Raw genomic sequence first — 24,706 nt, forward strand, 5'->3', positions numbered from 1 at the left:
AAATAGGTTTGATGATGTTACTACCGATTTTATACTATAGAAATAGCACATGATTCACTTTCTACATGGTGGATGCAGTCCAAGTGGCAACTGCCGTCCAGGGATATTAAGCATAAATAAATATATGGAACTTGTCTCTAGCGCAATGCTCTGGAGTCGAAGCATGGTGAGTTCTGCTGCCTTTTGTATAATTCATATATCATTATTTTGTTCACAATTTTGATTATTACAGTCATACCCTTGAACCGGGCGTGTTATTGTGTAATACATTCCGGAGTACCGATCTCCCGGTCCGCCGGTCAGCGGCTGCATTACCGATTGCACAACACGTGCAACGAAACGCCCATCCAGCTTATTATCTCAGATCATTCCGACTTGATTATGTTTAAGACTGCTATAAATTCTCAGTGAGGAGATACGAGACACTTTTATGTACATTCTGATAAGTAATTACCTGCTATATTAGGTCTATTTATCTATACACGTTCTCTATAACTAATGTAACAAAAAAAACTTTAATTATGTGCAACATTTTACAAGGATGTATTTAAGCAGCTAATGCCTTTTTATCCGTATATACATAATTGTTTCCTATATAAACACAATGAAAACCAATGTATTTCGCAACAAACCCAAATACTGACAATTATGTAACACTGTGGTGTAATGAAAATGAATACGCGTCGATAAAAAATGTCACTGTGCCGAATAATACTTAATCATCAGATGCTGTTGCAAATTATCCGCGTGGCCTTCTGTCCATACACAAACAGAAACTTGTAGTCAGTAAAACAATGTCGAATAGAAGTTCTATTTAAAGCCTGCGATTACAGATGCATTGTCTAATCTGAGAAATACTAGTAAGATGGTCTTACATACTTACCTATAACTCATTCGGAATATCTAAACCAACTCTAAATAGGATAAGAGTTCTATTTACAACTGATTGGACAAATATTGCTACTCTTAAGAATAATTTATGACGTATATATTTTCCCTTACCACACCCTTCAACATAGGTACGAGTAGAATGGTGTAGGAGAGGTACCAGGTATAGGAAATATGTGGCACACCTGCCATTTTTTACGTAAGTGTTAGCAAACAATAATTTCAAAGTAATTTCAAAGTCGTGGGGACACGTGACATCAGTGCGGGGGCTATCCGTAAATGGTGAAATTTTAAACACACAAAACTGTGAGTAAGCACATATGTAAACGATGTCCGGAGAAAGCCTTATGGTGAAATACCATAAAGCGGTAAAAATTTGTGCCTTGAGGCGTGTCAGCTTCTTTTTTAATCAATTCCAATCTATCTTTGTCAGTTATTGTTGTCGCTGTTAATCATTACGAAAGATTCTGATAAGAGAACCTTTGTAAGCTTTATTACTTTTGAAATCTTTGTAGGTCTTTATATTCACATGCCATTTTACAAAACTGTATAATATAAAATTGTTAAATAGTGGAGTAGTAGTAAGAATAAAATTGATTTGTCTTATTATTTCTTGATTTATTATGTAGTAGTTCTTAGAATTAGCTTACAGGTAAAACAATCGAATGTTAAGTATTTGCTGTAAGCGACGTCAATCACAGATTTTATCACTTAAGATTTTAACACAGAACTGATAAATGTAATGTAATTTGTTGTCTTGTAAGATGCATTTAGGCACGGAACAAACCGTTTAATAAGCATTCAATAATTAAAAAGTACTGTTAATTTTCACTGGTATCCAGGCAATGACAGCCTCATTAAATGCTACCTTGGAAGAATGCTACTAATTCTTCCGCCATATAGCATGCTGACCTCCGTGAACCCAACCATCAGATTGAGTGACAACGTTTTATAGCCTTTGTTAATGTTTATTACAAAAGTATAATCACACACATCTTTATTTTAAACTCGCCCGTTGAAAGTTTATAATAAATATGTATAAAGTAATCAGCAAGCGTTTTTTAGGGTTCTGTACCTTAAGGGGACAAACAGGGCTCATTTACTAAGCTTCCACAGTCTGCCTCTATTCTGGTTCTTTTTCTTGAAACGTAATATTACCCAGGACACTAGATTTTTTTATAAACTGCTACGGTCATATAGCAACAATTAATATTGAAAATAAAAAAGTTTAAAATATAATACGGTCCCCATACAAGAAACTTATATTTTTCAACGTTTTCCAGTTTATCTAATCGTAGTCGTACCGTAAAAACTAAAAAAAAATCACAATGCTATTTACATCTTTTTTTAATTTCTGATATTTTACGACAAATACTAAAAAAAATGGTCGTACGGGACTCGCACTGGGCCAATTATTTATTTCAATATTGAATGCAGTCGCCGAATACTTATCAATTACTCTCAACCACTGATTGAGTGACACTAGAAACTATTTATGATATTTGTAGTTAACTTGTGGTTACGTCTCTCTAAATATTTTACGACCAATGGTCATGAATGAAGTGAGGATATGTATTTAGTTTTATACTCTTGTAACATATAAAGTGATAAGCACAAACTACAATGTTATGATATTAGTAAACACAGAGAACATAAGTTTCGTTGCAGTATCATGATTGACGAGTCTCACGAGTCCATAAAGTCTACACATAGATTAGTAAAGATACTTCGCCGCTTTGAAATTGAATGAAGCCACAAACGGCTTATTAGTAAGTTATTTTTTTGAATTTTTGACAAATAAAAACATTTTTAGAGAAAATTTACGAATAAATAACTAATACTGCGTAATTTACATAATAAATAAAGAATCATTTCAAATATTTTAGGGACATTTTAGCACGGAGGCGTGACAAAACTTTTTTACGCAACTATTTCAATACTCAAAACTGGGTACATTTTCTTGTTAGGAGTGAGTAATATTTACTAATCTATGAGTCTACATCGATTTTATTTTATTTTAATTAGTCTCTTCGGACACTTGTTTTATACTTTCACCAAAATTTAGCACTAAGCAGAATTAAATATTTGCTTATCGAAATCAGCTTTATTCGTCTGCTGCGGGTCGCAAAGACAGCTAGAGTTTACGGAAAAGAAAGTCCGTGTGTCGCCGAGTTCATTCAGTATACCGGTCGGGGCGCTTTGACCTCCACTACAATAACTCACCGAAATTTTTATCCCATTACATTCGAAACTAAAATGGCAGACTACTGCGGATTAGGTATTCATATCATCTTCAAGCGATTATCATCTCTACGGGGTATAAGGTTTTTCTCGGAGTAAGAATTAGCAGAAGTTATACCACCACTAAACATTATAAGTACGGGTTGGATTCACTTGTTGAAAAGATGAGTAAGAACCCTTTGGCACATATGTTTCTTAGCAATATTTTCTTTAATCGTTAATGTAAGTGATAGTTTATATCTAATAAGAACATGTCCCGAAATACCTGATTTGCCGTTTTAAAACATTAGTTTAAAAATTGTAGATAATATTTCATAGGATAAAATATATCTCTCTAAACTAGGATGAAAGCTCTATCAAAATCGCTTTAATCGTTTCAGAGGTAAAAAGAAAAAATGAAAACATAGACAAATATTTTTTGCATAGACATAGACAACCAAAATGTTACCCAGTAAAGTCACACGGATTTAAGCATGTGAGATTAAAAAATATCAGTTATGAAATTGCTGTCATATTTTGGTCAGTCTCAAAATGTTAATATAATATGAAATATGATTAATAACCTGTATACAATTTTAAATAGATAGATTTACTTTACTTTTTCCAAAATTTAAAAAACAACATGTTGAACGCCCGTGTGGGTGATGATAGTAGTTTAACTTAATCAATATTGATTACTGAAAATAAATTATTACTGGTTTGAAAAATAACTATTAAAGTTTCAAACTAACGCAACACTCATTATTGAATCAATTAATTAATGAAAAAACATTTCTCCGAGAAAACGCATTAAAAAGTGACATAAGGCCATATATCAATAGTTGTTACAGAATTAACATGCTCGTTTAAGTTAAATTAATGAATAAATCCCTTGGTTCTTGGATCCATAAAAACCTACCATTTATCTAAATGTCTTCGAAGAAATAGTACTTAATATGTATGAGATATCGGTACTTGGACAAAGTTGTCGGTATTACCACACGCACTGTCGTATGATAAACAATAATTTATAATACACCCACACAAGTTGCAAAGTATAATCATAATAAATATACCATGATAGTAGCCAGCTGATTTATACTTTTGGAAGCATTCACATCCATGTTTGATATAGTACACATACTTTAAGGTAGAAGATCTGCTGATCTTATGTGCAGTCACAAATTATCCATTGAATTGTTCGGCGGTTACCTCAGCTAGGAAAAAAATACTTAGAAATTTACTTTTCTTTGGACCTACTTTTCTAGTGCTACATTAAAATGTAAGTAAAGCTGCATAAATCACAATTCTTACTGAATTTAAAAATTTAGAGATCTTTTGCGACATAAATTAAACATTTATATACTTACCTAAAAATCCTTGCAATATAAAACGAATTATAAGATCAGACACAATAGTTTGGGTGTATCTATTTCTATTCTATTGTTATCTAATTTATCAGATTATATTTCGGCACGTAGCGGTTTGGATGACATACTACGGATTTATCCATGTTATTTTATCCTTATGTCCCGCTATTTGTAAACTGATGTAAACAAGATGATAATAATTTTGCTTCCAATCATAATTATAATGAGATCTACGGCGAACTAATTTGAAGTGCGTAACTGTTCCAACCTACACGTTCACATGTCACATAGCAGATCCGTACTAGATTAGGTAAGGGCTGTAGTGGCAATATAATGAAAAACGTTATTGATGTTTTATCAACGTAAAGAAACGATGAAATCAAGTGTTCGTTCGTAAAGCCTTTCGAAGTTATTAAATGTAGACACTTCTGACACATTTCCCACGCTCCACCTTATAATTAATATTTTCATGAAGGTTCTTTTGTATTGAAACAAACTGAACAATATTTGGATTACGCATTTATATTATAAACATAACTATGTTCGTTATAATTAATGCACAAATGCGATTTGATTCATCATATTATTCATATACATAGCAGTTCTGTAACGGAAAATAATCTACTAATAAAATTAAAATATTGAAATATATAAACAATGTTATAATCACTCGTGACGGACCCACCGTATCAACGGCCGTACCCTTGGATAATTACTAATCCTCAACCAAATATAACAATGAAAAATACAGCAGAATCAGCTTTACGATTTTTAATAATATAATACTACATAATTATTTCTGCGTTTTTCCTGGCTAAACAGCATTCAGTCCGAGGCAATCAACGTTTATTTAGTTCCCAGACTTTTATCTGTACAAAAAATCAGTATGTATTTGAAATAAAAATGTATTTGATTTGATTATGAATACAGCACAAGTGCTATAGTCACTTTATTCGTTCATTTAGATTTAAGATTAGCATACATTCTGATCGTTAATAATTTTTACCATAATTATTATGCATCAATCAGTATTTAATTATCTGGTGGAGTACGCTTCAGGCGAGGTCTCACCCAGTTATGGGGCTTGCCCATGAGCTGAACATACAAATTATTTGTAAACAATATGTATGCATAATTATATGTATATAAGATAGGTTTGAAGAATTTTTCAATAAATATATAAATGATCGATGTCGTCGCCAATTGTGGAAAGACCCTATAGGATATGCTACATAAATATGAACTAAGTATATATTTTTTCAAAATGAATAAAAAATCTAATTGTATATGTAATCAATGTAGAACTTTTAAATATTCTACATATACAATAAAAAAGTTATGAATTTAATAATTTCAAATGAAATGAAACATGCAACAGCTAATTCGGAGCGCGTTGAAGTCTTTTCTATTCACTATAGAAATTTGTATAGCAGATGCTACTGGTTTTGTACAAATACGTATGCAAAATAGCATGCATAAGTGGTAAGCATTACGTCAACAGCAATACGTCTTCCAAGTAATGAGCTTAATGAAAGCGTCGTGTTCATTCAATCAGGTTAATGGCGAACACTACATGTAGGTACTCGTATGCTCTCATTTTATTTTAAGACGAAGTCTACTAAACAGGAGCATTGCTGTAGTCATTTCTCATTTGTTTTACTCACCTCCTTAGTCATGCCTTTTTAACGTGTGTTCGGAGGTATGGGAAAATGCACTTGACGATGTTATGTAGGCGTGGCGAATGTGATTGGCGAAATTACGTGCTTGTAGACGTAACTTTCGCTTGAGCTTCTTTAGTTTTACTCGTGCTCACACTATTGACGAATTACAAAGCAGGTGAACAGCTAAATTAGAAAAAATAAAGAGAGCAATTTGTTCCTAGTAATAATTTATAATTAGAACAATATTTTAATGCAACAAAAGTTAGAGGGTATTGTTTAGAATTAAAGTAAGTATATACATAAGTGGCCCTCATGTTATTAAAAAATAAGTTAATTAAAAAAAGGCGGTGTAACATTTAATGAAAAAAGTATTTCTTATTTTAATTATTAATGTTATCACCGAGTTAACGGTTAATTAAGTCGTCGAATCCATTAAGTTGATATTAAAAATTTCACGCCACATTAAGAAAAACGTAACTGTTACGAATGGTGCCTTTAAGTTTCGTTTTACATGCAATTACTCGGTTAGCAATAGATAAAACAATGTCTTGCCAAACTATGGTAGAGTTTCAATGGAGGTGTAATTACACGAATGGAAATGAATATGTGACCCCAAATTTTGCATGGGCCTAACTATCTTTGTTAAAGTCGGTCTTAGGTAGTCTCTAGCCACAACATGAGAAACGTAAACCTAAATTAGACGCAACTTACATTCCCAACGTATAGTGTTGCATTGTTAACAAAGTGCAGTGGTGCGGTATCACAACATCCTTGTGTTTGGATGTACACAATCGTCGGCGGTTGTTTGGGACGGGCAGGGTGCGGCGCGCGCGACCGCGGCACAGTGCTCAGCGACCCCGCAGCGCAGACGCAAGTGTGAACACACATCACCTAGCCCACCGCTCACGGTGTAGTCGCGTAGTGCCCAAGTGAATCCCATCGGCCGTCACCATGCGCCCAGTGAGTACTAGTGACCGTTTCTCAGTTTTTTAACCGATTTGCAACAGTGTCTCGTCATGGCTTAATTGGCAATACTTATTGTGGTGGTTATAATTAGTCACATACGAGTATGTGCCGCACGTAAGACTCTTGAGTGATTTATTATCTAATAGTTCTTTCCTTTACTTATATTTATCTGATTTTTCAAATTATACAATGGGGATCTGTAAAAAAATCTGTGCGAATTCAATGTTTAATTTTCTTTGGGTAATTCTTATTTCTTATACATTGACAATAATTTGTTAATGATTTATAAAATATAAAATATGAGTACTTACCTATATACCTACTCTTATTTAGAATTTCCTTTAAATCCATAATTGTGTCATTTAATAGAAAATCAGGCATATTAAGCAAAAACATATTAAAAGTTATGTATCTACGTAGCATTTTGTTATTTGATTAATTTATGATTTGTTGTTATATAAAAATACATATTTCCCATGTAACTTACTTGACCTTTAGTCGCAAAACATGCACTTGTAACCGACAGTAATCGCAAAATAAGTAGGTTAAAAAAATATAAAGACGTGCGGATTATAATGATGCACCAGTCATATAAATATGAAGCTTAATATGGCGTATGAATATGTTATAAAACGTAAACTTGTTATACCCTCTATTTCTAAATTATGTAACTATCGGTCAATGTAACAATTATGATTAACATACAAGTAAGTTTCGAGAAGCGCTTTGTTGCGAATAAAGACTGCGAATCTCAATGTTCACAGAGCACACTATTACCTATGAGCTTTCACTGTACCGGCATGTGAGTTGTTAGGATTACCAGACTACCAAAAAATTGGAAAAAAATATTTCTTACATAATAACATACCGAATTTACTCGAATCCCCTAGTCCATATTTTTAAAGTCTAAAAGGTTTCATATTATTTTAGTAGTTTCATATATTATTCTTATTATAAAAATGATATTTTCAGATTGTTAAGTAAATAATTTATAAGTAAAAAGTGTGATTTAAGTATGCAACTTATCAATGCACTTTCCCCCTCGTGACGTAACCCGCGTGTGATGACGCGAGCTCGTTTACATGAATCGTCGGAAGAGACGTCTATTAAGGATTCATCAGACGCTACGTCTTGTACGGCTTATGAGTGAAATATTAAATTGCACTCATTGTGTTGCTCATGTGTCCGCATAAATGATATGCAGTGAACATAAAGTTTACTCTTTGCGGTTAGATCTATATTTCGCATTGCGGTCTACGCTTTGTATTTACAATACTTATAACATTTTCTTGCTGATTTTCTCGTGTGGAAATTATAATCAATAAATCCAAGATTTGCTGATGATGATTGCTGATAATAACAACACAAAATGTGAAAGTCGGCGTAAATATATTTTAAAATACGATCGAAATATTGTGCCCTTGAGTAACACGATAAAAATTGGAAATACCTATGTGTACCCGATTTTGACGTGAAGTCGAAATGTCACAAAAACAATTGTGTTAAGGAACTTTATTTTGCGATTTTTCAAGCGTATGTGTGTATGTCTCATTGTCTGGCATGCCATCCAGCTCAAACGGTTTGACGGATTTGAACATATGAGATGTCGGATTCGTTTCTATTAAGGGAGTAACATAGGCTATAATTTATAGCAGTCAAGTTGTTGTTTTTTAACAATTACTAGTTTATAGATATAATTGTTAAACAGACTAGATTATATTATGCATAAAAAGATAGCTGTTTATAATATAGATAGTGTATAGTAGGTATATTCACTATCAATTGTATACATAAAACACATAGAGTAGGAACAATTACAATACACTCGATATAATTACCCATATAAATTAATCTGTTATCCGCATGTATAAATGTCTCCATTTTCGAATTGACATTGTATCGAATCGTAAAAAGTAACATAGGTAAGTATTCTGAATTGGATTTCATAAGTTAGACGTTCAAGATGCGACGTCGAATATTTAATTATTTATAATTTATATTCACAATCTGCCAATATGTTACCGTTTGACCTTTCCAATGTTGTCAATAACCGTTTAGTACCACTTTCACGTCGAGATATATTATTTTCTAGAACTAATTTAAATAGTTGTGCATATATATTATTAATGATCCTTGAGTAAGAATGTGTCAGAAAAGTGAAATTATAGTAGGAATATTAAGCACACATAATTGGAAGATTTCCAACATTATTATGTAACGGAGGCTCTTCGCAACATAATCCGAGGCATAACCTTATGCTACATACGGGGATGATTCTTGTATTTCCAGTTTTAAAAACGATTTATTTGCTAGACACCGGTTTAAAAAAAACATTTCCTGCATTTCAACAGACCAATATGGTTATGTTATGAAGTCTTCACTGCATTGGTAGACTGAAGTTTGGATTACAAGATTGATGTCTGTGTTGGATAAAAAATAAAAGATGAATCAAAAGGATACATTTTTTTCTCACCATCAGTAACATGGTAAAATAGTTAGTTGTGTAACTTTGAAATGAAAAAATAAGAACAATGGTTCTCTAATCCAATTTCACCCACATACCTGGAGCATAGAGCTTCCATAATGTACCGGGTAAGGTGAGGAAGTGTAAAACAATGTTTTGAGGACAATATCAGTTTGACTCGTATTGTTTGATAAACAACACCCACCTTGGAGATAGTTCAATGTCTACTTTACGTTATATGAATGTCTATGGAATTCCTTTGTTTTTCATAGAGAAAGTAATATAATAGATCTTTACTTTCACACTTTCAGGGTCTTCAAAGTATACTCAAAGTATACTTCAAAGTACTCGTATTTTCATTATAACTGTAATAAAGTTGAAACTCGTTTAAAACAAAATCTCCCTTTACACAAATAGGTCTGGTATCGTTGATTATAGTAATTTACCTAAATATATTACTATTGCTAGAGATGGGTCTAATCTTAGATTAAAAACGGTTTAGGTCATACCTAATCATCCTGGTCAAGTGCAGGTTACAGTATATTACTGTACGTAATTACTAGCAACTAATTAATTAATTAACTATCGCATTGACATCACATATAAAAAAGTAACTTGCCTTTAGTTATAAGGATAGTTAAACATCTGAATTTATATCATATATATGCAAAAATATTAATTATTCGCAGTCATAATGAACCAGGAGGTTCAAAACATAAAGTAACAGAAAGTAAATGATGTTCTAACTCGTTGAACCGGCTCATTTAAACCAAATGCATTATATTGTTTGAATTCTCGCCGTGGGACAGTGAAAGCAGTAAGATAGTAGATATATCTTATAATTTTGAACATCATGTTATTCTCACGATGTGACTAAGTGATACATTCGAAATTAATTCTTACACTATGTTTTCTAATCACTCATTGTCGGTCTTGTAAATGAATAAATAGGATAAGAGAATATGTATTCGGTATCTAACATTATTTTAATTAGTATAACGATTCTATGATCATATATTGTGTGTGAATTATGTAACATATTTATATGTATTATAATCTTTTCATGTCGGTGCGTGTTAAGAAAGCATGAGTGATAAACAGTCTAGGATTTGTAGTGCACGATTAGTATGCACATTTTTATATATAATGCACATAACGAGCACTTATATAAATAAAATAAGCCACTAGACGTTAATTTTAGTTTTTCTTCAATGTACAATAAAATGTGGGTCGTAAAGAAATAATCACCACACATGTAGTCCACACTCCGCCTTTTAACAGCAGTATTAAGTGAAGCTGGGATTTGATATGAAAGTAGTAATACTCAATCGAGGCTTTTAACTTTGTCCTATATTTAATTTTGTTTGGGTAGATTATAATTTAATAACCATAATATCAACGTATGTACCTGCCATAAAATGGAATAATGTCCATTTTGACAAAATACGAGCATATAAAAGCTCGTTTGTCAATTGAATTTAATGAATTAAATAATTAAAAGATCAATCTTAACTCTTATAAATTCTTAATTGTCAAGCAACCTTTTATAATTTATTCATTTATTAACGTAAGATTAATGAATCCTACCTATATCGATTCATCGAAATTCTTATTGCTCCTAGTAAAGACCTTTGTACAAAGTATTTCGCGATGTTCACCCGTCGGCGTAATCAAATAAGACGTGCGTGTAAGTTCGCTTGCATTGTATTTTGCTGATGTTGAGCGATTTCATTCAATTTGTGTTAATTAGGCTATAAAAGACAATGAGCATTTATATTTAGACACGAATAAGCAATATGAAACATATTATTATCATTAAGAGCGTTGCACATTTTCTAAGGCGATAAAACAATGCTTGTTCGTAAGTAGGCCCGCATAATGAGGTGTCGCAAATCATGAGATTAGTGTACTGAAGCGCATCGTAGCATTGAGGATCTTTAACAGATTTGGGCAATATTTCGACATTATTAAAAATTCTCACAGTTTAATCAAATGGTTGTAATTACCCAGTAATGGCATAGTTAGGTGCATTATTCAAATAGCCATTTATGCACTGAACTTAACTGAATGGAAGATTTTTGTAGACGGCATTGAGAAAGCGGCAAAGTTCAAAGGCTTTCATTTTATCATTCTGCCGGACGTCGACCACCTCAGTAGTATTGTAAACGGAACTTGCTACGAATTGGAAGTTACGATAGCGATTTTGCTGTTCCTGTACAAATAAATGATAATCAATTATTTTACATTAAAAATAGCGACAATTTTTTCATTAATAATATTACGATTAACAATATGACAGAAGATCAAATCTTGTTTTATGTCTATCTATCTATCTATCTTTATGGGCTAATCTTAAAACAGGTTGCTCGGAATTTAAATAAGACTTTCGCGCAACGCCAGGAAACAGCTGACATAAGTAACCTATGCTGTTTATCCTAAAAACATTTTGCGTTTTCGCGTAAAGCACATGGAGGGGCAGAAATCGCAAACTTAACTTTAAATCTAAGTAATATGAAGATACGTTAATTAGTGCCAGGTTAAGCGTAGCTTGCGATGCGTTTTAATTCATTTAAAATATGCATAAAATAGTACAAACATCACCAAAATAATAATATTTAATGAAATAAAAGTAGTCTATAAATAGAGACAATACGTTTCGTATGACGTCTTCTCCGAGGTTGTAAGATTTCTGTTATGTAACACGGCATAGCTAACATCGCGATGTTGCTTTGTGATGTGTTTAATTGGATGAAAGTAGCTTCCATTTGGTTATAATAACTCATCCTCACTGCTTAAATTGAAAGCTTATATTTAGCGAATAACTGATACTAATCTTAAGTGATGCTAATGATAAACATTATGAAACATTAAACCCAACTCTATGTATTTTACGTATTACCCTTACACTCGTTCTTAATAGGTACTAGTAACTGCTATTTTCTTTGAATGATTACAAAACAAAAAACTGTGTTTAAAATCTATGTCTAGTAATCGTGAAAACTGAACCTGTTCGGCTAGGACTTTCACGACAAGGCGTAGGTCATTGTAGTCTGCTGTTTGCCGCTTAAGTATCTTTAAAGTAATGGTTAAAAGTAAAAAGCCTGCGAGTGGGTCGGTTCTTGCGATCAGCTCATTATGAATACATGTATCCCTGTGTCCCACGTCAATCGTTTAAGGAAGCAACAAAGCAACGGAACATCCAGTCACGCCGCAGCTACGCAAGTCACGAATTACCGAAGACTGTTACAATGATTGTTACATGAACCTTATTTGGTCACATCGTCTAGATGAAATGAGAAACATCAAAGCCGCCGTCAGTTTATGATTTGCATTGATATATTAATGTCTGTCATATTTGTGGCCTATGTTAAGTCTTTGTAGAGACCGTTTAAATCATTAGGTAGTTAAATAACTTTAAAATAAATAGCAGTGTCTATTTATGATTTAACCACCAATAACCACCAATTTATAACACTGTTAAGTAATTATTTTAAAAAGCTTTTTTAAACACAAAAAAGCACAGGTAATGATAGAATACTTTTCAATGTATTTCGAAGTCCAGAATAAAATCGAAGTCATAGACACAGGTGTACACAGAGGCGGAAGCGCATAATACATTTTTTTCAAGTTATGTTTGATATGCTAACATTACATCACGGTTTTTGTAACCAAAAGCGAGTCGTCTATGGTGTTAATTATGATTTATGTAAATTGACAATAGGGGCACGACACCGTAGCACGGCGGTCGAGAGAAATCCGCGCGGTGCGTAAGTAACGGTATCGCTAGGGCTGCCCAAAATTGGTTAAGTATGGTTTGGTAGGATTCGCACGCTATATACACATCGTGTTAAATACACATTGTTTGGAAAAAAATCAGACATTTAATCATGATTTTTTTCTTAACCTTTAAAACCCGTGATTCATTTCCTATGACTTTGAAAAATTATAAAGTGCATGAGTTGCCGAAATTCTTATCACTAGGCTCTTGCCTAAACCGTATTGGATAAAACGCATGAAAATGTGAAACTGCTGTTATAAAATGAATGTAAATATTCATTCTTATTTTTATTTATATTTAGAATGAATATTTACACAGCAACATTGACTGTTTACAGTAATGCCATAAAAACTGCATTGCTATGTGCATAATGTGCGTTTCTGTTAACCCTAGACAGGTTCACAGGTAAATTTGTTAACATAAGACATTATCATCTTCGCTAGAAAAAGTCATCTTAGTCAATCTTGTCTCTAAGATCGAGATTTACTTAGATATTGTTTACATTTGTCAACAAAATTTTTGTCACGGGATAATCTAAACATGTTGTATCATCAAAACTATTTATGGTGGTAGGCATAAATATATTAAATCTTATATAAACATGTCTTATCTACTTAAAGGTGCGATATTCGTTTTCATTTATTGAAAAGTATCGTTGTATTAATTTACGAGTTTATAAATATAGGAGTTCTATTAACATTGATAGTTATACGATTTTCGTCCAATATAAACCTATATTTAGTATCGTTAGATTGTTCTGTAGTAGGTAATGGCCAGGGTCTGAAGGTGGAGCCGGTAGAATATAGTTGCCCTTGTGTTGTGATGAGCTCTCATATTTTATGTAACATGCTAATGAATATTGCACACACATAGTAATGTGCAACTTCCTGTGGCGAGATTATTGGTTTCACGCATTTCTAAATATGCTAGCCAGCGATTAGGCGTAAACAAACGCATGTTTTTTGTTACAATCAATTAACATGTTATTTATAATGCTGGATAGTTTCAAAATAACTAAAACTTATTTTTAAGATGATTTTCAAGTTTAAGATTTAAAACTAGGTACAAGTGTACTGGTAAAGTGGTATAATCCTTTATGTTTTGACTATTTAATAAAATAAGTATAATAGGCTGCTTTTATTAAGCGCTGATAACTCTTGGTTTGAAAACTGTAGAATGTCTTCTTACCACATTAGGCCTCAACGGTAGCGAGGCATGTGAAGTCGACTTCAAATATTGGGAATCACTGTATATAGGTCTAACGATCCTATATAGTAAAAATAACATAATTAAAAAAATAATTGCTAAAATAAAAGAATAGGCGAACTTCACCTAGCCCAAAGCTGAATTTATTTTGCTGGGTGAATATTGAGTAGGTACTAGGTAATAATGACAATAATTATTAAGATAACGCCATTCAAGTCATTGTAGGGAATGAAATATAATGAAAAGAGTAGTTCATCTGGAATATGATGAGAGTTTCTTAATACAACATACGAGTATCTTAAAAATGACGTGTGATAGCCAACAATAGTCCAATTATGCCGACATGAACCACATAGCATCGTTATCCATTGCATTACCGCAGGCAATGTCCGTATTGCTCTACCATAGAGTATCTCATGAGAATACACTTTTAAAATGATTGGGAACTTATATTTTAATGTAGAGCAAAAATACAATATTTTCGTAATCACATTGTAAAATACAAAATGAAATAAGGGGTAATAAAACAAATACACCAACGTATTCTTTTTGAAATAAGTATACGAATAACACCTATAATGTAACTTAAATTAGGTTATTGGTTAAAAAATAGTCCTGTATGATATTTAATAAAATTGATACTTTAATCGCAACCGAAGAATTTGAAGGATGAGATTAGTATGAATTTAACTATACAACGTATCTACAAACTTATTAAAATTCTTTAGAACTGCTGATGAAAAACTATTTAATAATAATGGTTAAATCATAAAATATTGGATTTTCACCCACAAATAATAATAATAAACCATAATCCCAACCGCATCTATAGGACCACTTAATTTTATTGCCCGCAACGGTAGGCTCTATTGTGGAAAACTTTTTCCCATTTCTCTCCATTTGACGTAACTGCACAGTACGTGCCTCATTACCTATTGTTAAGAAGAAAAGGTGACGATGTATGTTGTAAGGCTTTTGTCATGTTTAAATTCAAAGTTTAGGTGTTTATTACATGTCACATGGAATTACTGTGTAAGTTAAAGTTTTCGAAAAGGTTGAAGAATGTGGGTATATCCAGGTATTATTAGTTTATAGCTATATCAAAATATAAAGTAATACAGCTACAATAAAAACGTACAAAATTATTAGCTTATTACTGAACCTACCTTTAATTTCGACACATAGGCACCTAAGTATATAGCGTATATACAATTTAATTACGAGTATTTCCACGCTGACAATATTTGAAAACGAACTACGGCTAATAAAGATAATATCATCTTTAAGTGGTAGAATAATGCGTGCTTAACAAAGGGTAAAGGCAATTTATCATTTTATGACGTAAAATTATAGAAAATTTTCAGAGTGGCCACGTTACGTAACCGAGGATCGGGTCATTGGTGTAATCGGGCCTTATTTCGAGTATAATGGTATAGACTTGGTGTCAGGTGGTGCTCGCGGCGGTTGCTGCTCTTATAATTATCCAACCCGGCTTCGCCCGTTATCTGTTGCACAATACAAGGCGCCGAGTAATTGGTATACGATACGTCGTGCGTTACAATGCGTGCGCGATTGTTCATACGTTATGCTTATTATCATAGATTAAGGCTTTTATTGTTAGACGGGAAGCATTGTAAATCAATTCGGATACATCAAACTCGATTATTTTTTTTATCTAATAGACATATTGAACTGACATCTTAATGTGATGTTACGTGGTGAATGCAGTCTTGTACATTCTATAAACAAAATGGATATGATTTTTTTAATCCGAATAAAGATAAATTACATTTTACCCCTAGGGATAACGTAATACGTAAGAGTTTATATTTATGTACCTACTTTAATGCTGAATGCTGCAGTTAATTGATAATTTTATTTTTCCTGTATAAGCAAAAGAACTATTTTAATCCAAAAAAATCACCAGTGTTTGTTACACACAGTGTTTGTTACACCTACTCGTATCATACATAAACCTGCAGAGCTAAGTGCGTATATTTTAAATCAAGAAAAAAGACAACAAAAGCTACACCTTTGTAGCTAATTAACAAAGCACACGTTGTCGCTACACAAAGCTTCGAGACATGCCCGTGACTAATGATTAGTGTCAATTTGTATCATTATGCCATGTAGAGTTCGCTCTATTCAAATTCTAAGCGTTTAGGCATTCAAATATTTGAATCTATATACGCATATCTCTCTCAATATGTAATTGATTGATACGCGAGAGTACGAAATACTCACATGGCATATAACGAGAGTGATCTCGGTGCGCTATTGAAAGAGAAATTCCTTCTTTGTTGACAACCCACCTTATGTAATTATGTACCATTGTGCGCATATTAATGGCACTGTTGATGTCACATGCGGTTTGGCAAACAGCTACGCCTACATTTCCTCCTATCTTTACGTATAACAAATTAAATCTCTATGTCGTGTCTGTAACTGATAATATATTCGTACATAAATGGCGGGATAAAAATACATAGGTACAATTAATTAAATCTTTTCTCTGTTTGTTAAAACACGCAAACGTATTTCAAATAAAGTTATGTAAATTGTATAAAAATCATGTAGTAAACGTTGTTTAATTGAAAAACGAAACTTGGTTTAACTGCTTATTATAAAGAAATCAACAGCTACGTAGTAGACTTACGTAGACTACTGGCAGATTTAAACTCTTACCGATATAGTTTAAAGAAACATAAACGTTTTTACAATATCTCAAATATGTCAGGAATTTGGCGTGGAAACTTGAAAGCCTATAATAGAGATAAAGATAAAGAAAGCAAAATAGGTATTTTGTTTTTATACTTTAATGCACTATTGGTAGTAGTTACTTTAAAGTAACACCACAATACTACCAAATCGAAATGGATGTTCCCCGTGGGAGCATTTCAATGGTGCATTCGTTATAACAGTATCTTGGCGGTCGATCGCCGATGCACTTTACGGGTCAGGCTCACGATTTCATTCGGGCAGCAGTTTTCTCTGACACCAAGCGTTGTTCAGTTCAGGTTGTAATGTTATCTATGGTTTCCAGAGACTATAATTGTGAATTTTGTGTACGTTTAAGTTTTAAACATTTAAATCTTCTTAAGTAAAAGGATACTTAATATGCACAACTTATTTTTTAATTGAGTAGGTAACGTTAAAAGGTAACTGTAGTTAAAAGGTACCTTACTGTAGTTAGTAGGTAAATTTGTTGTAACAAAGTATTGATTTAATAAAAAGGTTTATTAAACAACATGTTAGATACAAATGTTAAGATACGGCTCTAGATTTCAACATAATAACTTAACCTACTTATGCTGCGATCTGTAAAGTCTTTTAAGTTACCGTGTAAGCCCTGTAATAATGGCTTGGTAATTTCCACCTTATCCCGTACAGAAAGGGAAATATATAATAATGGTTTTTAGTCTAGGGCATGGTATCGTGTGACGGTTTATAGGACTACCGTTTATTTGAAATTACAAGTAGTTGTGCGATTAGCGGTTTAAAATAGGTACATTTCTTAACAAATATTAAATTTTTGTTAACTTATAATTATTTTTAACAACAATTTTAAAGTTTGAAAACATAACAATTATGTTTATGTGAGAGCAAATAAATACATAACTATATATAAGCAGTAAGTTTAGGTCACTACGTGATCTGATCGTGAGACTGTTTCACCTGCTCGCATCTCAAGTTCTCAACGAAGAAAGTCTTGTTGGTCTGTTAAAGTTCTAGAAATTTTATTATTTTAACATAAAGTACTCGTATATCTATAGTCATATATCTATCGTCCTTATTAACAAAATCGTAATTATTACTATTATCTCCGACTCTATAGATCTACAGTCTACACCATAACCTTAACTGAGCGCTCACCTGAGTGTTTGACGGCTCGCACAGCACAATAGATCTGCGGATCTACGGTGCAAAAGGTTCAGAGTTCAATCATGAATTTAGATATTTGTTCTGTGGGATCAAGTGTAAAAATGTTATTTATTTAAACATCGCTCGTAGGATTTTACTAAATCCATGGTATGAACTTAACACGAAAGAGAACATTGTACAATCAGTCTATTGTGTTTTGGTGTTATATCACCCACGCATAGGTGCGCCTGTTTGTTATTGATTTTGACATTTGCTTTGTCGATGGCGACTTCTCCGTGACTTACGGCCGGAGAAAGCGTCGCCTTATCACGAAAGGAACTTTTGTAAGCATTCCACATTCTTCATTCTCTTTCGCTTACTATGTGGGTACCAACTAATTTTTACATATTAAGCGTTTAATAAAACTTTCTTTGTGACCGCAGGTTGGTCGCGTTTTATTGTGCCAGAATTAAATTAAGCACCTACTTATGGATTAAAAGATTTATTCCAATACACTTTATTTATATCAAAGCAAGTTATAGTAAATACAATAAGTTGGTATATACTTTTGTAGTATTATTAATTTTATTGCAAATTATCATTAAGGTGTGGTTAATCGTGTTTTGTAGTGGGTAATAAAACAGCTTTTAGTATAAGTAAACTAGAACGTATTCATTGTTCATCTAGTCTTAACCGTATGTTACGTATTTAAAATGCTCTTCACGTTATGTGAACTAGTTTCTGTTCTGTGATCAACTTATAGCGGAAGCTAAGAGGCGAATAAGAGCCATTCTTTTAATCTTCCTCCATAGATTAGGTACCCTATAATAATACTGAAAATAGCAAAAATATTTAACAGATTTCTCCTCAATATAAGTAGATAAGTTCCCCGTGTACCTCCTACATACACATCGAACTTAGAAGTTTACTATTTTGTCAGAATTGTTCGAATATCTTGTACTTAATATTTTATTAAAATTAGTTCAAAAATGTTTCAATGTTATTTTCTAGTTGCTATCTTCTTAAAGATACTAAAAGCAATTATTGTATGCGATCCTGCTGGTTGATTAATGGCTAAGATTCTTATAACATATCAAATAGTTATCGTGCCTTATGGAACTAACAAAGGGCACCGACCTTCCAAAATGGTGTTACATCAGCGCGTTTGCTAACAACAATGGTATTCACTTGATTAATTATAATCAACGTTGAATTGACGATATAGACGTAAGATCGTAGATTTTTTTTATCAGGGTCACAAATATAATTAAAATTATGTTACTTTTTTATATTATAGAAGTCGGTTAAAAAGTAACAAACGACCATGCGTTCCAATGCCAATAGTAAGAAGCAATTGCTTCATATGGTCATCTATAATCTACTCCAGATTTGGTGCTATCTAAGGTCGGTCACAGATACTTTGCTGCCTTTGAGGACTAAGATGGTATGCTTTATATACCTAAGTCCCTCTCTCTACCACACTCATCAAACATTTTTTTAGACAGAAATAACTCTGTGTAGGTGGGTAACATTTTATCTCGTCCCATATTCAACTGGGTAAAACATCGTTTCTCGACAAATAAAGACAGAAATCAACACAAATAACAACTCGTGCCACTACGAAAAGATTAGACTCACATTGTGTAATCGACCCACAAGAAAACAGTCATTGTTCCACATCACAATAACGATGTAACTAGAGTCTGCTAAAAACGTTAAAGATCATGGAAACATGGGGAAGTAACGTATTAAGTTTATTGGAGCAGTTAAAATTGGAGCCAAATCCAAATGGCATGCGGATTTAAAACTTTGGTTACACACTACCGATACCAATTTTATATTTTTTTTTTTTTTTATTTTATTTTATTTTTATTATATAAGAGTAGCAGACGAGTATGCAGTCCACCTGATGGTAAGTGGCTACTGCCGCCCATGGACATCTGTAATCAACCCCAGATAAGATTAGATATTCCTACCTGAGGTCGGCCACAGATGCGCCGCTACCCCTGAGGACTAAGCTGGAACGCCTCGGAAAAGTCTGTCTCCCTTACCACACCCTTCAAACCGGAACACAGCAGCGCCTAACACTGCTGTTATTAGGTAGAAATAGGTGTGGCGGTGGTGCCGCCGGAGTCGAACCACAAAGGGTTCTACCACCTTTTATATTTACTTACGTTTATATATCGTGAAGTACCTATGTATTTTTATAAAATGCATACCGTATTAAATATGTACATACATAGGCACTTAAGTTACTCATTTGAACTACCTGAAATGAGCTTAAATTTTATTTGCAAAATTTAGCTACAGTAAGAAAAATAACCACCACGGATATTTAGAAATACGCAAATAAAGAATTAACTCACAAAAATATAAATTAAACTACTCGATAGCTTTTTCATGTAGGTACATGAATAAGTTCAATAATCGTTTGGATAGATTTTACTAGCATTATTTATTTACGTTATATTATTATTGCAATTCTCATGATTTTATTATTTCTTTTCAGGTGCCGGCCTTCATACTTTTGACATTGCTGTCAATAGTGACATCGCAGGAAACTGTTAGTAGTGATGACAAAATTAACAGTATAGAACCGAAACCGTCAGTGCGATTAGATCCCTACATTAGAAAAGCTCTTCTAAAAGCACTCAGTGAATTAGAAGAGGGCGAGAGTTTTACTGATTTGGAGACGACAGACGGGACATCTACGCAAGATACAGAGCTTCTGAATACCGGCGGAGATTCCACTACCACGCAGAATGAAAACGAATCCATAAGGATCCATTCCTTTGTTGTTAACGGACAATCAGCATTTGATAACAATACAAATACTTCACCGATGCTAATCGACAGCAACATTTCTATTCTAAGTACGACTGTTGGCAATGTTGAAAATCAAGTAACTGCGACTCTTCCTACACAGGCTCCATTCAAAGAAATTTTTCAAGCGAAGGAGTCTAGCGTCAATTACCAACAAGTGCGGAGCGTACATAATGCAGCAAAATCAAGTAATCAAAATGCCATTAAAGATGCGACGTCTAAACCAACAACTACAACGACAACTACGACCACCACAACAACACCCAAACCTACACATAATGCGGATGGTGAGAATATAGAAGAAGTAAATAAACAAGATGTTCAAGTATATAAAGCTCCTTTAGTTGCCGCTTTTACTGTTCATCAAGATGCGCAGGGATTGCCCAAAAAAGTTATACCACTCTACCAGCAGACTAACATTCAGGAACCATTAAAACCTTCCCTAGCCACAAATTTTGCTAGTGATATACTGCCACTACAAAATTTTCCGGTAGAGAAAAATAAAAGCCCTGCGACGGAATTTGTGAGCCAACAACTTATCTTACAAAAGCAGCTTGAAGAAAAACAAAGAATCCTAGAAGAGCAGCTTCGTTTATTACAGCTTCAGCAAAGACAACAGGAAGAATTATTGAGAAAACAACAATTTCTCCTTCAACAAAAGGAAGTACAAAGACAACAACAACTTTTATTTGAACAAGAACAGTTGAAGAGACAGCAATCGGGGTTAAATCAACAAAAAGTTCAAACAAATCTGGGAAACTTACAATTGCAAGCTTCTCAAAAAAGCGTGCAACAAGTTCCTAGTGTCCAACAGATTAACGCATTTAGACCGCAAAGTCAAATATCTATTCAACCCAGTGTATCACTAGACGCAACGAATACTGTAGCGAATCAACAACAATTACCCAACCGTGAAGCTGTCGATTTTCTGATCCACTTACGTAGTCAACAATCTCAGCAATTTCCTTTACAAGAGAACCATTTACCACAGGGCATAAGTAATTTCTTGCAACCAAACACAGCGCAAAATTTTCATCAAGGTCCCGATTTTAATCAACTAAGGCTCTCAGACGACCAATTCAGACAAAGACAAGGCAATCGCGTCTTTAGGCAAGAGAGTGGAGTTGGAAATTTTGGTTTGAATAACCAGAACTTTCAAAGATTTAATACATTTGGCCCAATATATACAAACCGTTTTATCCCAGTGAACAGACATAATAATTTCAATCCTGACAATGAGCTAAAACAATTGTTGGCGCAAAATGGTCTTAATGGGAGGGCTCATGAAGATTTGAATATAGTTACTAAGGTTTTGTCTTTAAATCATGGTATCAATACCGTATCGAACAGGTTGCCTTTCGATAGCCGAAGACATGTGAGAACGTCCCTTTAGAAATTTAGTAATAAGAACAAAGTAAAAATAAGAGTAGGTAGGTACATATTTCCAGAAAATCCACGTTTTCATACTTAAGTCTTTATTTTATTGTCAGTTATTTGAAAAATATACATATACAATAATTTATAAGTACGAGTAAGACTAAGATACAAACAGCCAAAGAAGTTAGCAGGATCGAATTAACTTCGAAATAACACTGTAACTTGGATTACCATTCTGTCTTTGCAAGTAATCATCGTTCCGTGTAATTTTAACGACTTATTTATTTTACTAAGGGTAACGTTTGAGAACTGCCATAAGCTAGTAATAGATATAGATTATAAATAAATAAGAAGTAATCGCTGTAAATCTAGTGTAATGCACCACACCGACGCTGTAATCTCTCTTAAACAGAATTAATTTAACTTGCTAGATTAAACATACGTTGTAGAGAGCCTTGTTATAAGGGTCTTCATTTAAGATGCAAAAAATATCTTTACGGCCGGCGACGCATTGGTGAATCCTCTGGTGTTGAAAATGTATATTAGGATTACCATCATGTTGTCGCTAAGCAAAATTATATATAAAAGTAATAAAATTAAAACATACCGAATGAAAAGTATGTAGAAGTAGCAGATATTATTATTCATTACGTTATGTAAATAACATTTTAAGAATTTAATACTTATGTAGCACCAGATATAGAACAAGTCATATTTCTGTATAAGATTTGTAAATATACATTTATAATAAACGTTTGCTTTTTCATTTATCCTTAATCACCGATTATTCTAAAATCTAATATTTGAATCGCTATATGGAGTTATAGTCCGCGTAAAACTGCTAGTCCGCTCTGAATATAGAAATGAATCGCGTCGGCATAGCAAATTGTATGATTACACTTGCTCGAAACAACTTCAGGGCGGACTAGCAGTTTGTCGCGGACCATCTTACAAATAAGCGTATTATACCTATTAATAGCTTACTGTTAAATAATTTAAGCTGACGCCTATTGATCGTAACTGATAGCTTCGGCGATTAACGCCGTTTTGAATAATCTATCTATCTATGGTTTAAGCGACCAAAGATTAAAATTTAATATTCTTGTAGGCAGAAAATATGCAATCCAATTTGGTACTTTGGTGGGCAAAAATTGGATGGATTTATTTATTAAAAACGTGTGTTGTGCTTAGTGTACAGGAAATTGTGAAAAAACACTTACCGATTCGCAGTTTTATACTATAACACTCAACTTGGCGCATTCAATGTTTTAGTTTTATTACCAATACCAATAAAATAGTGAAAAACTATAGATTTCATTTGTTTTTATTGCGTTCTATTTATAATATATTGTGTTTTACCCGTATAATATAAATATTGTGCCAGTGTTAAATATAAAAATGTAACCTAATTACGAAATAATACAAAAACAACATAAAATGTACGAAAAATCAGAAAAAAAAAATGTGTCGCTTTCGATGTTCAATTTTTATCAATATAATAATATAACATTTCATAGTCGATATTATAGTGCAATCAAGTTGTATACAAACTTTTATGTGCGGGTTTGCTCAGGGGCGTCACTGGCCATAATAATGTTGCTAGGTTACCGAAATCTCTAAGATTAATGTCAAAAAATTCATATTCATATTCATATTCACATATATTCATATTCATTTTGCCTTCACAAATTTTGCAGACAAATAACATAACGTCTACTTTTTAAGGTCGTACTTTTATTGAATAGTATAATCTTTTCTATTTTGACGGATTTTGATAACAGTAAATTGTTATGAGATTCAATAGCGATTTTCCAATTTTATGTTACTCTATCTTATGTTATTTGTCAATAAAATGTATGATTTTTTCGCATTATTATTGGAGATTGATAACAATATATTAAATATTGACAAAAGCGATCATTAAAATTTTCCACTTCTTTGGTATTTTTTACAATCTAACAACATTATGATGACCAATAGCGCCCGAGCGCCCCTGCCACACGCACAGATAAATGTATCATACTATAGGTAAAACATTGGATAGATTGATAGTCTTGATTTATAATCTGTAAACAATCTATGGTGCAAGTGG

The 24,706-nt window shown here is 33.0% G+C and overlaps 1 protein-coding gene across 1 annotated transcript; it reads left to right on the forward strand.

Annotated features, from left to right (window-relative positions):
* Positions 1-6,943: 6,943 nt before the first annotated feature.
* Positions 6,944-23,366, forward strand: LOC140750095 (uncharacterized). Its single transcript, XM_073083450.1, has 2 exons — positions 6,944-7,099; positions 20,924-23,366. Exons 1-2 carry the CDS (start codon positions 7,091-7,093, stop codon positions 22,628-22,630), a joined length of 1,716 nt encoding a protein of 571 aa, XP_072939551.1. The 5' UTR covers positions 6,944-7,090; the 3' UTR covers positions 22,631-23,366.
* Positions 23,367-24,706: the final 1,340 nt, after the last annotated feature.

This window comes from Epargyreus clarus, unplaced genomic scaffold (genome assembly GCF_041222505.1).
Source record: "Epargyreus clarus isolate Ecla_fem2 unplaced genomic scaffold, WU_Ecla_fem_2.2 ptg000019l, whole genome shotgun sequence".
NCBI lineage: Eukaryota > Metazoa > Arthropoda > Insecta > Lepidoptera > Hesperiidae > Epargyreus > Epargyreus clarus.